Source organism: Mustelus asterias, chromosome 8 (genome assembly GCF_964213995.1).
Source record: "Mustelus asterias chromosome 8, sMusAst1.hap1.1, whole genome shotgun sequence".
In the NCBI taxonomy this organism is placed as follows: Eukaryota; Metazoa; Chordata; class Chondrichthyes; order Carcharhiniformes; family Triakidae; genus Mustelus; species Mustelus asterias.
Window position 1 is genome coordinate 44508320 of NC_135808.1, and position 16045 is coordinate 44524364.

At 44.8% G+C, this 16045-nt stretch overlaps 1 protein-coding gene across 4 annotated transcripts in view; it reads right to left on the reverse strand.

Annotated features, from left to right (window-relative positions):
- The window catches only part of LOC144497122 (complement C4-like), a 469428-nt gene that overhangs the window by 24092 nt on the left and 429291 nt on the right, over positions 1 to 16045 (reverse strand). For all 4 annotated transcript variants that reach the window (XM_078217916.1, XM_078217917.1, XM_078217918.1 and 1 more), the window contains 3 exons: positions 15671 to 15773; positions 7502 to 7576; positions 5929 to 6031 (listed from right to left, as the gene is read on the reverse strand). In XM_078217916.1, the coding sequence (XP_078074042.1) occupies positions 5929 to 6031; positions 7502 to 7576; positions 15671 to 15773 (281 nt within the window). The remainder of the gene's footprint in view (positions 1 to 5928; positions 6032 to 7501; positions 7577 to 15670; positions 15774 to 16045) is intronic.

Below are 16045 nucleotides of genomic sequence, written 5' to 3' on the forward strand. Positions count from 1 at the left end.
ACCCTGTATGACAACATTCACCACGGATTGGTACCTGTGGTAGTGGATATAGCTGGGACCCAACTGCCAGAGTAGTGCTCTCCCCAACTTAAGAGATTATACCTCCACTTAACTCGCAGACTGTTAGGACGGAAGGTAGGAATGGATGAAAGACAGGAAAGATCCAGGAGGGAGTTAGTCAATGACATGGCCACAGCATTCAGTCATGATGTGGAGATGCCGGCGTTGGACTGGGGTAAACACAGTAAGAAGTTTAACAACACCAGGTTAAAGTCCAACAGGTTTATTTGGTAGCAAAAGCCACACAAGCTTTCGAGGCTCTGAGCCCCTTCTTCAGGTGAGTGGGAATTCTGTTCACAAACAGAACTTATAAGACACAGACTCAATTTACATGAATAATGGTTGGAATGCGAATACTTACAACTAATCCAGTCTTTAAGAAACAAAACAATGGGAGTGGAGAGAGCATCAAGACAGGCTAAAAAGATGTGTATTGTCTCCAGACAAGACAGCCAGTGAAACTCTGCAGGTCCACGCAACTGTGGGAGTTACAAATAGTGTGACATAAATTCTGATTCTAGGATCGCATGATAAAGACTCAGGAGGAAAAAAGCAGAAATATTTATGTGAAATAGTGTGACATAAACCCAATATCCCGGTTGAGGCCGTCCTTGTGTGTGCGGAACCTGGCTATCAGTTTCTGCTCCGCGACTCTGCGCTGTCGTGTGTCGCGAAGGCCGCCTTGGAGAACGCTTACCCGAATATCAGAGGCCGAATGCCCGTGACCGCTGAAGTGCTCCCCAACAGGAAAAACCGCACCGACCTCCTCAGAAGACAAACACGGGACACAGTGGACAGAGTACCCTTCGTTGTCCAGTACTTCCCCGGAGCGGAGAAGCTACGGCATCTCCTCCGGAGCCTTCAACATGTCATTGATGAAGACGAACATCTCGCCAAGGCCATCCCCACACCCCCACTTCTTGCCTTCAAACAACCGCACAACCTCAAACAGACCATTGTCCGCAGCAAACTACCCAGCCTTCAGGAGAACAGTGACCAAGACACCACACAACCCTGCCACAGCAACCTCTGCAAGACGTGCCGGATCATCGACACAGATGCCATCATCTCACGTGAGAACACCATCCACCAGGTACACGGTACATACTCTTGCAACTCGGCCAACGTTGTCTACCTGATACGCTGCAAGAAAGGATGTCCCGAGGCATGGTACATTGGGGAAACTATGCAGACGCTGCGACAACGGATGAATGAACACCGCTCGACAATCACCAGGCAAGACTGTTCTCTTCCTGTTGGGGAGCACTTCAGCGGTCACGGGCATTCGGCCTCTGATATTCGGGTAAGCGTTCTCCAAGGCGGCCTTCGCGACACACGACAGCGCAGAGTCGCGGAGCAGAAACTGATAGCCAGGTTCCGCACACACAAGGACGGCCTCAACCGGGATATTGGGTTTATGTCACACTATTTCACATAAATATTTCTGCTTTTTTCCTCCTGAGTCTTTATCATGCGATCCTAGAATCAGAATTTATGTCACACTATTTGTAACTCCCACAGTTGCGTGGACCTGCAGAGTTTCACTGGCTGTCTTGTCTGGAGACAATACACATCTTTTTAGCCTGTCTTGATGCTCTCTCCACTCCCATTGTTTTGTTTCTTAAAGACTGGATTAGTTGTAAGTATTCGCATTCCAACCATTATTCATGTAAATTGAGTCTGTGTCTTATAAGTTCTGTTTGTGAACAGAATTCCCACTCACCTGAAGAAGGGGCTCAGAGCCTCGAAAGCTTGTGTGGCTTTTGCTACCAAATAAACCTGTTGGACTTTAACCTGGTGTTGTTAAACTTCTTACACAGCATTCAGGGCAGGGGTAGCAACCATCAACGCCCTTGATTTAGCTGACCTGGACAATAAACTTACAGTTCTGACCCAACAGGTTAAACAGACACTCAGTTCCATCAATGAGGACAATCAGCAAGATGCTGAAGGGGAACTGACTGGGAACACAGCCAGCAGCCACATGGTAGCTGTGTTAGAAGGACACGCCAAGACGATCAATCAAATTATCAGGGAAAAATTAGAGGATGACGACCGACAACAGAACCGGACTTTATGTAGTGCATATGGACATATGTAGTGGATGATAAACAGCTAAGGGAAAACCTAGAGCAGGTACGCAGTGGACAGGTTCCGTCTTGGATTATTGATGAACAGATGGAACACCTATTTACGGGTAAGAAACACCCCGAGCTATCTGGCTGCCGGATGCGACAGTTGACCAAAGTCTGGTTCAATGACGACTGCAAAGGGACTCCAGGGAAAGCCCTGGGAATGATATTAGGGCTCCTCATAATCACTGACGACCGGGTCGGATTGAGGGTCTTTGAAGTGGAAAATATAGGGACTATCCATGAGGTAGGGCATGACAGCACTTTACCATACACAGTGGAGAAAGAAGGGAGGCTCATCGGCACGACTCTGGACAGATGTCAGCAAACTGACGAAATAATTGCATGCCCATACCCAGTTTATTTAAATGAGCCTGCACTGTGTGGCTTCAGAACAAACACTCGCCTAAATTGCTCATAGAATCATAGAAACCCTACAGTGCAGAAGGAGGCCATTCTGCACCGACCACAATCCCACCCAGGCCCTACCCCCACATATTTACCCGCTAATCCCACGCATCTCAGGACTCTAAGGGGCAATTTTTAACCTGGCCAATCAACCTAACCCGCACATCTTTGGACTGTGGGAGGAAACCGGAGCACCCGGAGGAAACCCACGCAGACACGAGGAGAATGTGCAAACTCCACACAGACAGTGACCCGAGCTTCAGTAGAAGCTCGTAGCCTGGACACAGACATAACTCGGGTAGCTTACAAGGGAGCAGGGAGGTACTGTCTCACCACCTCCCTGAAACAATATCAGTATGGCACGACACATTGTAACATTACTAACACTACATTCTGCATCAAACCAGACACACCAGTCAGGGTGGGCCTCATTCAACTAATAGACATTCATAAGAGGGAGAGGGTAGATTTGAACGCCACTGACGAACTCCGATAGACTCTAGGGGAGTACCATGAGAAATATGACACAAGCCTAAAACTCCTGCCAGAGGAATTGAACCTGATTCGGGCAAATTTGGCTGCAGCCGACAGAACCTTCACTAAAGTAGTACAGCAGACCCAAGAGGTGAAAAGGAGGATTAAAGAAATTAAAGTCACCTCTTGGTGGGATGACCTTTGGAACTGGGGCACAAACGTCCAAATCCATCCATTTAATCGCATAATGTCACACCTGGCAGTATTACTGATTTTGTTCACCCTGGTATAGCTAATCATCCTCACAGTCCAATTCAGCCGATGGAAAAAGAGGATCGCCCGGAGGCAGAACGTAGGGTCGCCCTTGAACCATGGTCCCCTCTAATTCAGTAGAGCAATGTTTACAGGAAGCCTGCCATTTTGCGATTTGTACTAATGAGCCGTTGGAAATTCTACTACCAAAATGTGCCTCAGATCTGCGAATACTTTATTCTAATGTTTGTTTGAATGTTGGTTTATAATTAGCTTATTGTAGTAATGGTGTTTGAAATATCTGATTGTCTGTATTTGTGGGTAATTAGCTGATAGTAATGATGGTGTTTGGAATATCTGATTGTCTATATTTGTGGGTAACTAGCTTATTGTAATAATGGAGTTTAGAATATGTGGTTGTTTGTATTTGTCGAGGGCTATTGGCTGTAGCTTCTGGAATATGTTGAACGAATGTATTATTACTGTGCATGCCAATGCCTGGGCCTTGCTTGACTGTTTGAGTGACTGGGGAATTCCTGACAGATACTGGTCCTGAGTTTGTGATCCATCACGCTTCGCGTTCAGGATCAAAGGGGGGACTGTGGCCAAACGGGCCATCTAAAATGGCGTTTGTAAAGCACTCTGGGACAATCGGGCAAGAACTAAAACGACAGGCTGCAGCCTGAAAGACAGGGATAAACAGGCTGCAACCCAGACGAGTGAATACACAGGATATGGGTCATCTCCAGGACAAAAGAGACTTTCTGGTGAAACTGGGTTGTTTACCAGACATAAGGGCGCCGTAACCCCTTATTTGGGAGGGAGGTGTGAAACCTACGTACCTCCAGCACCTGCAGACATGGCCGTTGGGGACACACCCAGAGTTTGGTGTGGCAGCACCCAATTGGACTTTATCGATCAGGGTGATCAAGTCCCGATCGATTGATTGGCAATGGCCAGAAGGAGCGCGAAACCCAACGGGGTATAAAGGGTGCTGCACAACCAAGAATGTCTCTCTCTCTCTCTCTGACCCCACGGATGAGCTACAACACCGGTGACCATCGCCAGCGACGACCAACACGAGGAGAGCCACCACACCCGAGAAGGAAGGAAGACCAGAGCCAGAGTGCCAGACCAGACCAAAGGACCAGACTACGCAGAGGACGACCGAGACCAGCGCACAGATAAAGGCCAATATCTGCTTGGGTACTTGCCAGTCACGCAAAGTTAAGTCAAGGTCTTGTATTGGACTTGAACTCGAGTATCTTTCTGTAAGATTAACTTATTGTTGGTTGGGTGGGTGATTATTGATTGCGTGTCTTAAATAAATATTGGTTGTACTAACAAGATGTCTACTCGCAATTATTTATCCACCGTATAAGGATCAAAACAGACTGTGCGGCAGGCACAACAGAGTTATCTAGAACGTTGAGGCTACAGCTAGAGTACTGTGTGCAGTTCTGGTCGCCACATTACTGGAACGATGTGATTGCACTGGAGGGTGTGCAGAGGAGATTTACTAGGATGCTGCCTGGGATGGAAATTTAAGTTACTAAGAGAGGTTGCATAGGTTTGAGTCATTTTCGTCAGAGCAGAGAAGACTGAGGGGCGACTTGATCGAGATGTACAAGATGATAGACAGGGACAGAGTGGATAAGGAGTGACTGTTCCCCTTAGTTGAAGGATCAGTCACAAGAGGACATACATAGAACATAGAACAGTACAGCACAGAACAGGCCCTTCGGCCCACGATGTTGTGCCAAACTTTATCTGAAACGAAGATCAAGCTATCCCATTCCCTATCATCCTGGTGTGCTCCATGTCCCTATCCAATAACCGCTTAAATGTTCCTAAAGTGTCTGACTCCACTATCACTGCAGGCAGTCCATTCCACACCCCAACCACGCTCTGCGTAAAGAACCTACCTCTGATATCCTTCCTATATCTCCCACCATGAACCCTATAGTTATGCCCCCTTGTAATAGCTCCATCCACCCGAGGAAATAGTCTTTGAACGTTCACTCTATCTATCCCCTTCATCATTTTATAAACCTCTATTAAGTCTCCCCTCAGCCTCCTCCACTCCAGAGAGAACAGCCCTAGCTCCCTCAACCTTTCCTCATAAGACCTACCCTCCAAACCAGGTAAATCTCCTCTACGTTCAAGGCAAGGAGCATGAGGTGATGTCAGGAAAAACTTTACCCAGAGGGTGGTGATGGTAATAGAGAGAGGTTGCCTCACATCCTTTAAAAAGAATCTGGATGGGCATTTGGCACATTATAACATTCAGGGCTATGGGCCAAGTGCTGGCAGACGGGATTAGGTGGGAGCTCAGGTGTTTCTAATGTGTCGGTGCAGACTCGATGGGCCGAAGGGCCTCTTCTGCCCTGCATGTTTCTACTCCCACCAGTATCTGAGGAGCAATATAATGCACCCTAGCCAGTTTTCTCATATCCTGATAAGTAATTTAATAAATTTAAAAATACTCTAGGTGCAATGCAATTTTCCCCACAAAATCCTGGAATCAGAGCTCATGGAGCAAAATTGGGACACAGATCTCTGTACAAACCATTGCTGATCATATTGAGCAGACCAAACTTACTTGGATTATAAAAATCATACAGAGTGGCGGTTGATGGCTGCACTAAGCCCATTCGAACAATCTGTTTGGCAGAAAACTCAATACACTCTTTCTGCACCCGGACCTGAGGAGAACAAAAAGAAAATGGGACAGAACGGTGTTCAATACTTAAAAATTGAAGGGCATATTTTTACAATGTGGATTCATTCCATATTAAAATGAATGTGCAGCAAAATCCCAATTCCTCGCTCCATCAAATGAAACAATGACAAAAATGGACATGATTGTGTCTACTATGAATTTATGTAGCATTAAAAAATAATGTTGAGTCTACTGTGATAGAACACCAATTTAAATCAGGAGGAGGCATTGGAAACTGAGGAAAAAGTGGGATGAGGGATCACAATTAAATAAAGTGTCAGCAAAAGCTGTGGTTTCTATCTTTTGGGAACAGATAATTAGAGAGAGATTTAATAATGCTTTTCGAAATCAAGAAAAGATTATATGGTGTGCATTAGCAGAAATGTGTGATTCTAACCGAAGAACGATTAATTCAGAGTATCACCTAATGATTTTTGTTTAATCTTCAGCAGGGATTTTTAAAAGAATATAGTACATCGAGGTTTACAACAAGGGAGCAGGCCCTTTGGCCCAACTTGTCCAAGACACCTTTTTTTAAAACCACCACGCCAGTCCCAATTGCCCACATTTGACCCATATTCCTTTATACCTATCTTACCCGTGTAACTGTCTAAATGTTTCTTAAAAGAGAAAATTGTACCTGCATCTACTAACACCTCTGGCACTCACCACCCTGTGTGTGAAAGAATTGCACCCTGGACCCTTTTGTATCTCTCCCCTCTCACCTTAAATCTATGCCCTCCAGTTTTAGACTCCCCTGCCTTTGGGAAAAAATATTGACTAGCTAGCTGATCTGTGCCCCTCATTATTTTATAGACCTCTATAAGATCACCCCTAAGCCTCCTATGCTCCAGGGAAAAAAGTCCCAGTCTATCCAGCCTCTCCTTATAACTCAAACCATCAAGTCCCGGTTAGCATCCTAGTAAATCTTTTCTGCACTCTTTCTAGTTTAATAATATCCTTTCTATAATAGGATGACCAGAACTGTACACAGTATTCCAAGTGTGTCCTTACCAATGTCTTGTACAACTTCAACAAGACGTCCCAACTGTTCTGAACAATGAAACCAAGCATGCCAAATGCCTTCTTCACCATTCTGTCTACCTGTGACTCCACTTTCAAGGAGCGATGAACTTGTATCTCTAGATTTCTTTGTTCTATAACTCTCCCCAACACCCTACCATTAACTGGACATATACTGGTAATGTAAGTATTTGCAGGGCAATAATATATATAACTGATAGCTAAAAATGCAAAGAAAACCAATGCAAATGGTTTAATCTAACTCTCTGGAATGAATAATTGTAATTGCAATAGCAACTCAAATCTACAGATGAAATTCATATTGGTAAATGCATATTATAAACTGCATTTTCTGATTTAATCTCATTAAATCTCACTGGTTAACACTTATTATGTTAATTGTTACTGTGATTCACAAAATGAAGAATACCTCATTCAGATAAAGTAACACCCTTCCATCCTTAACCTCATAGTGATCGATGTATTGATCAGCTCCATTCTTCAGCTGAAAAAAAATCAGAAAATATTTGTAGATGTTTCCACTGCATAATCAACATGACAATTTACGGTACAGCGTTTAAAGCCATGGATGGGGATGTTAATGTTCAGCTTTAGTAAACAATGTATCTACAATATAAACCTGTGGCAGAGTTTAATTTCCATCAGGGGTTTCCGAAAATCCACTGCATCTTGTTTGCAGATCTGCAAACATTTAAAAAAACTTCCTCTTTGGAAGATTCATGGTGAAATTCACAACCCTCACCTCTTTGTCACTTCCACACCAACCTGTCTCCCTCCTATTAGTGTCACACCCACTCTTCCACCTTCACCTCACCTTTTCTTCTTTACTGTCCCTTTCCCATTACCTTCCAAACTATTCTTCATCCCAAATATTTTATTCCCTCTTTTTTTGCCTGTCTAAGAAACGACATTGGGTCAGAAAAGGTAGAGTCTGTGTGGGTACAGTTGAGGAACCGCAAAGGTAAAAAGACCGTGATAGAACATAGAACATTACAGCGCAGTACAGGCCCTTCGGCCCTCGATGTTGCGCCGACCTGTGAAACCAATCTAAAGCCCATCTAACCTACACTATTCCAATATCATTCATATGTTTATCAAATGACCATTTAAATGCCCTTAATGTTGGTGAGTCCACTACTGCTGCAGGCAGGGCATTCCATGCCCTTACTACTCTCTGAGTGAAGAACCTACCTCTGACATCTGTCCTATATCTATCACCCCTCAATTTAAAGCTATGCCCCCTCGTGCTAGCCATCACCATCAGAGGAAAAAGGCTCTCACTGTCCACCCTATCTAGTCCTCTGATCATCTTGTATGCCTCTATTAAGTCACCTCTTAACCTTCTTCTCTCTAATGAAAACAGCCTGAAGTCCCTCAGCCTTTCCTCATAAGACCTTCCCACCATACCAGGCAACATCCTGGTAAATCTCCTCTGCACCCTTTCCAATGCTTCCGCATCCTTCCTATAATGCGACGACCAGAACTGTACGCAATACTCCAAATGTGGCCGCACCAGAGTTTTGTACAGCTGCAACATGACCTTATGGCTCCGAAACTCAATCCCTCTACCACTAAACGCTAACACACTGTACGCCTTCTTAAGAACCCTATCAGCCTGGGTGCCAACTTTCAGGGATCTATGCACATGGACACCGAGATCTCTCTGCTCATCCACACTACCAAGTATCTTACCATTAGCCCAGTACTCTGTATTCCTGTTACTCCTTCCAAAGTGAATCATCTCACACTTCTCCGCATTAAACTCCATTTGCCACCTCTCAGCCCAGCTCTGCAGCTTACCTATGTCTCTCTGTAACCTGCAACATCCTTCCACAGTGTCCACAACTCTACCGACTTTAGTGTCATCTGCAAATTTACTAACCCATCCTTCTATGCCCTCATCCAGGTAATTTATAAAAATGACAAACAGCAGTGGCCCCAAAACAGATCCTTGCGGTACACCACTAGTAACTGAACTCCAAGATGAACATTTCCCATCAACCACCACCCTCTGTCTTCTTACAGCTAGCCAATTTCTGATCCAAACCGCAAAATCGCCCTCAATCCCATGCCTCCATATTTTCTGCAATAGCTTACCGTGGAGAACCTTATCAAACGCTTTACTGAAATCCATATACACCACATCAACTGCTTTACCCTCATCCACCTGTTTGGTCACCATCTCAAAGAATTCAATAAGGTTTGTGAGGCACGACGTACCCTTCACAAAACTGTGTTGACTATCCCTAATCAAATTATTCCTTTCTAGATGATTATAAATCCTATCTCTTATAATCCTTTCCAGAACTTTGCCCACAACAGAAGTAAGATTCACTGGTCTATAATTACCAGGGTTGTCTCTACTCCCCTTCTTGAACAAGGGGACAACATTTGCTATCCTCCAGTCTCCTGGCACTATTCCCTGTAGACAATGACGACATAAAGATCAAAGCCAAAGGCTCTGCAATCTCCTCCCTAGCCTCCCAGAGAATCCTAGGATAAATCCCATCCTGCCCAGGAGACTTATCTATTTTCACAATTTCCAGAATTGCTAACATCTCCTCAATGAACCTCAATCTCATCTAGTCCAATAGTCTGAATCTCAGTCTTCTCCTCGACAACATTGTCTTTTTCCTGCATGAATACTGACGAAAAGTATTCATGATGGGAGTTATGTACAGGCTTATGTACAGTAGTCAGGGTGTGGGGCATAAAATACTCCAGTAGATAAAAAAAAGTTTAAGAAAGGCAAGGTTACAGTGATCATGGAGGACTTCTATATGTTGGTGGACTGGGAAAATCAGGTTGGTAGTGGATCCCAAGAAAAGGAATTTGTGGAATGTCTATGAGATGGCTTTTTGTGAGCAGCTTGTGGTGGAGGCCAATTAGGAACAGGCAAATCTGGATTTGATGATGTGTAATGAGGCAGACTTGATAAGGGAGATTCCGTTAGGAGGCAGTAACCATAATATGATAGAATTCACCCTTTAAGTTTTAAGCTTAAGAGGGAGGGAACTCGAATCATGTAATGGCATTGCAATTGAGTAAAGGCAACTGCAGCGGCATGAGTGAGGAGCTAGCAAGAGTTGATTGGAAGAGGAACTTAGGAAAGACGGTGGAACTGCAATGGCAGAAGTTTCTGGAAATAATTTGGGAGACACAGCAGGATTTCATCCCAAGGAAGAAGAAGCATACTAAGGGGAGGACGAGGCAACCAGGGCTGATGAGGGAAGTCAGGGACAGCATAAAAGCAAAAGAAAAAGCATATAATGTGGCGAAGATTAGTGGGGAGCCTTTATAGAGGACAACTAAAAAAGAAATAAGGCGGGGGGGTGGGGGACAGTGATATAAAAGAAGATTGCAAGAGTTCTTTTTAGATATATAAAAATGGTAAGAGAGAGGCAAGAGTGGATATTGGACCACTGGAAAAGTGACACTGGCGAAGTAGTAATGGGGAACAAACAAATGGCAGAGGAACTGAATAGGTATGTTTTGTCAGTCTTCACGGTGGAAGACACCAGTAACATAACAAAAATTCAAGAGAATCAGGGGGCAAAGGTCAGTATGGTGGTCCAAGAAGTGGCTGATGAAATTCAACGTGGGCAAGTGCGAGGTCTTGCACTTTGGAAAAAAGAATAGAGGCATGGACTATTTTCTAAATGGTGACAAAATTCATAATGCTAAAGTGCAAAGGGACTTGGGAGTCCTAGTCCAGGATTCTCTAAAGGTAAACTTGCAGGTTGAGTCCGTAATTAAGAAAGCAAATGTAATGTTGTCATTTATCTCAAGAGGCTTGGAATATAAAAGCAGGGATGTACTTCTGAGGCTTTATAAAGCACTGGTTAGGCCCCATTTGGAGTACTGTGAGCAATTTTGGGCCCCACACCTCAGGAAGGACATACTGGCACTGGAGCGGGTCCAGCGGAGATTCACACGGATGATCCCAGGAATGGTAGGCCTGACATACGATGAACGTCTGAGGATCGTGGGATTATATTCATTGGAGTTTAGGAGGTTGAGGGGAGATCTAATAGAAACTTACAAGATAATGAACGGCTTAGATAGGATGGACGTAGGGAAGTTGTTTCCATTAGCAGGGGAGACTAGGACGCGGGGGCACAGCCTTAGAATAAAAGGGAGTCACTTTAGAACAGAGATGAGGAGAAATTTCTTCAGCCAGAGGGTGGTAGGTCTGTGGAATTCATTGCCACAGAGGGCTGTGGAGGCCGAGACGTTGAGCGTCTTCAAGACAGAAATTGATAAATTCTTGATTTCTCGAGGAATTAAGGGCTATGGGGAGAGAGCGGGTAAATGGAGTTGAAATCAACCATGATTGAATGGTGGAGTGGACTCGATGGGCCGAATGGCCTTACTTCCGCTCCTATGTCTTATGGTCTTATGGTCATTCCTGAGGAGAAGGTGCTAGGGAAGCTCAAAAGTCTGAAGGTGAATAAATCACCTGGACCGGATGGACTACACCCCAGAATTCTGAAGGAGATAGCAGAGGCGTTAGTGGAGAAACAAGTGATTGGGAAAAATTTAAGAAACAACAAAGAGAGACTAAGAAAGCGATAAAGAAAGGAAGGATAGACTATGAAGCTAGGCTAGCAATTAATATAAAAAACGATAGTAAAAGTTTTTATAAATATATAAAAAGGAATAGAGTGGCTAGAGTGAATGTTGGACCCTTGGAGGACGAGAGGGGGGAGTTAATAGTGGGAAATGAGGATATGGCTGAGTCTTTAAATAAGTTTTTTGCGTCGGTCTTCACGGTGGAGGACACAAATAGTTTGCCAAATATTAACGATAGAGGGTTGGCAGCAGGAGAAATACTTAATACGATTAATGTTACCAGAGAGGCAGTGCTGGGTAGACTAATGGGACTGAAGGTGGACAAGTCCCCGGGTCCGGATGGAATGCATCCCAGGGTATTGAAAGAAATGTCAGAGGTAATAGTGGATGCGTTAGTGATTATTTATCAAAACTCGTTGCATTCTGGGGTAGTGCCGGTTGATTGGAAAACGGCTAATGTTACGCCGCTGTTTAAAAAAGGAAGGAGACAAAAGGCGGGTAACTATAGGCCGGTCAGCTTAACGTCTGTAGTAGGGAAAATGCTGGAATCCATTATTAAGGAGGAGATAGCAGGGCATCTGGATAGAAATGGTTCGATCAATCAGACGCAGCATGGATTCATGAGGGGAAAGTCGTGCTTGACGAACATGTTGGATTTTTATGAAGATGTGACGAGGGCGGTTGATGGAGGAGAACCGGTGGATGCGGTGTTTTTGGATTTCCAAAAGGCGTTTGATAAGGTGCCCCATAAAAGGCTGCTGAAGAAGATTAGGGCACACGGAGTTGGGGGTAGTGTGTTAAAGTGGATTGGGGACTGGCTATCCGACAGGAAGCAAAGAGTCGGAATAAATGGGTGTTTTTCCGGTTGGAGGAAGGTAACTAGTGGCGTGCCGCAGGGATCGGTACTCGGGCCGCAACTGTTTACCATTTATATAGATGATCTGGAGGAGGGGACGGAGTGTAGGGTAACGAAGTTTGCAGACGACACAAAGATAAGTGGAAAAGTGAATCGTGTGGAGGACGGAGAAGATCTGCAGAGAGATTTGGACAGGCTGAGTGAGTGGGCGAGGATATGGCAAATGGAGTATAATGTTGATAAATGCGAGGTTATACACTTTGGAGGAAATAATAACAAATGGGATTACTATCTCAATGGAAACAAATTAAAACATGCTACCGTGCAAAGGGACCTGGGGGTCCTTGTGCATGAGACGCAAAAGCCCAGTCTGCAGGTACAACAGGTGATCAAGAAGGCAAATGGGATGTTGGCCTATATTGCGAGGGGGATAGAATATAAAAGCAGGGATGTCTTGATGCACCTGTACAGGGCATTGGTGAGGCCGCAGCTGGAATACTGTGTGCAGTATTGGTCCCCTTATATGAGGAAGGATATATTGGCATTGGAGGGAGTGCAGAGAAGGTTCACCAGGTTGATACCGGAGATGAGGGGTTTGGATTATGAGGAGAGGCTGAGGAGATTGGGTTTGTACTCGTTGGAGTTTAGAAGGATGAGGGGGGATCTTATGGAGACTTATAAGATAATGCGGGGGCTGGATAGGGTGGAGGCGGAGAGATTCTTTCCACTTAGTAAGGAAGTTAAAACTAGAGGACACAGCCTCAAAATAAAGGGGGGTCGGTTTAAGACAGAGTTGAGGAGGAACTTCTTCTCCCAGAGGGTGGTGAATCTCTGGAATTCTCTGCCCACTGAGGTGGTGGAGGCTACCTCGCTGAATATGTTTAAAGCGCGGATGGATGGATTCCTGAGCGGTAAGGGAATTAAGGGTTATGGGGATCAGGCGGGTAAGTGGTACTGATCCACGTCAGATCAGCCATGATCTTATTGAATGGCGGGGCAGGCTCGAGGGGCTAGATGGCCTACTCCTGCTCCTATTTCTTATGTTCTTATGTTCTTATGGTGATCTTTCAGGAATCATTAGTGTCAGAGAAGGTCACAGAGGACTGTAAAGTCATTAATGTAACACCCCTGTTTAAGAAGAGAGACGGGGAAAGGACAGGAAATTACAGGTCGGTTAGCCGAACCTTGGTTGTTGGTAAGATTTCAAGGTCTATTATTAAGGATGAGATTTTGGAATACATGGAGGTGCATTGTAAAATAGGGCAAAGTCAGCATGGTTTCATCAAGGGGAGGTCATGTCTCTGTTAGAATTCTTTGAGGAGGTATCAAGCAGGTACACAAAGGAGAGCCAGTGAATGTTATCTACTTGGATTTCCAGAAGGCCTTTGACAAGGTGTCACACAGGAAGCTGCTGAGTCGGCCCATGGTGTTAAGAGGCAATGTACTAGCATGGATAGAAGATTGGCTGACTGGCTGAAGGCAGAGAGTGGGAATAAATGGGTTATTTTCAGGATGGTAGCCGGTGACTAGTGGAGTTCCACAGGGGTCAGCGTTGGGACCACAACTTTTCACTATATACATTAATGATCTAGATGAAAGAACTGAGGGAATTGACAAAGTTTGCAGACGATACAAAGGTAGGTGGAGGGACAGGTAGTATTGAAGAGGCAGGGAGGATGCAAAATGACTTGGAGTTAGGAGAAAGGGCAAAGAACTGGCAAATGGAATGCAACTTGGGAAAGTGTGAGGTTATGCAATCTGGTAGGAGGAAGAGAGGTGTAGAAAAAGTTCTAAATGGGGAAAAATGCAGAAATCGGAAGCACAAAGTGACTTGCAAGTCCTAGTTCAGGATTCTCTTCAGGTTACCTTGCAGGTTGAGTTGGTAGTTAGAAAAGAAAATGCAATATTAGCATTCATTTTGAGAATACAAAAGCAGGGATCTACTGCTGAGGCTTTATAAGGCTTTATAAGGCTCTGGTCAAACCACATTTGGAGTATTGTGAGCAATTTTGGGGCCCGTATCTCAGGAAGGATCTGATGACCCCGGAGAGGATCCAGAGGCAGTTCATGAGAGTGATCCCAGGAATGAAAAGTTTGATGTATGAGGAGCGTTTGAGGATTCTGGGTCTGCACTCAATGGAGTTTAGAAGGATGGGAGGGCTCATTGAAACTTACAGAACACTGAATAGCCTGGTGGAATAGTGGATGTGGGAAAGATATTTCCACTTGTAGGCGAGATGAGGGTCCGTTGGCACAGCCTCAGAATAAACAACCCAATAAACAAGGACAACCTTTTAGAACAGAGATGAGGAGGAATTTCTTCAGCCAGAGGGTGGTGAATCTATGAAATTAATTGCAGAAGGCTGAGGAGGCCAGGTCATTGAGCATAATTAAGACAGAGATAGATAGGTTATTGATTGGTAAGGGGATCAAGGTTATGGGGAAAAGGCCGGGGCGGGGGGGGGGGGGGGGGGGGAGAGAAATTTCAGCCATAGTTGAATAGCAGATTCAGATAGGCTGAATGGCCTCATTCAGCCCCTATATTTTATGGTCCCTCATCTCTGACAAAGCCTCCTCTGACAAAGCTTGGTGGGCGGCACGGTGGCACAGTGGTTAGCACTGCGGCCTCACAGTGCCAGGAACCCAGGTTTGATTCCTGGCTTGGGTCACTATTTGTATGGAGTTTCCACATTCTCCCCATGTCTGCATGGGTTCTCTCCGGGTGCTCCGGTTTCCTCCCACTGTCCAAAAGACGTGCTGGTTAGATGCATTGACCCGAACAGGCGCCAGAGTGTGGCGACCAGGGGAATTTCACAGTAACTTCATTGCAGCATTAATGCAAGCCTTACTTGTGACTAATAAATAAACTTTCTAATAAAGCTTCCGTCTCCCACTCCTAGCTTCCCCTCCTCCCCTAGCCTCACTGTTCTCCATCACCCCTTCCCTTGCCCACTCGACTTCCAATACATACACCGAATTCCTCACATTTCCCTAACCCACCTCCACCCCACTTCCCTCCACTGATGTGATCCTATATTTCATTCCCCCTGACAGTAAGACTTGCTGCTGCCATATCTCAGACATTATTTTGAACTATATCTCCAGATAGAAGCAATAGAAGGGGTTTTCCCTGTTGTAAGTTGTTTCTACCTGATCAAGGTGGACCAACTCAGGCCTCAATCCACTGAGGAGTAAGATGTCGATAATAGCCATTCCAGATGGGAACTGAATCTCTTCATGATTGCTATCGCGCCTTCATAAGTAAGGTTGAAAAGGTTAATTAGGAAATTATTTGCAATGTTACAGAAAAGTGTGTATAAAGTTCAACTGCACAGGCTTAAGGACCCTTTTGCTAAATTCCACTTCATCAAAAGTGAAGGAGCATTTTTGCAATAGTTAAAATTTTGTTTGCACTTTACATGCTGGTCGGTTTCTAATGGAGAGATGGTTACAATGAATTACACAGCACAGCCCAAACATAACATTCAGGAATTTAATTTTCACTCGACCCTCCTGTCCTTTTAT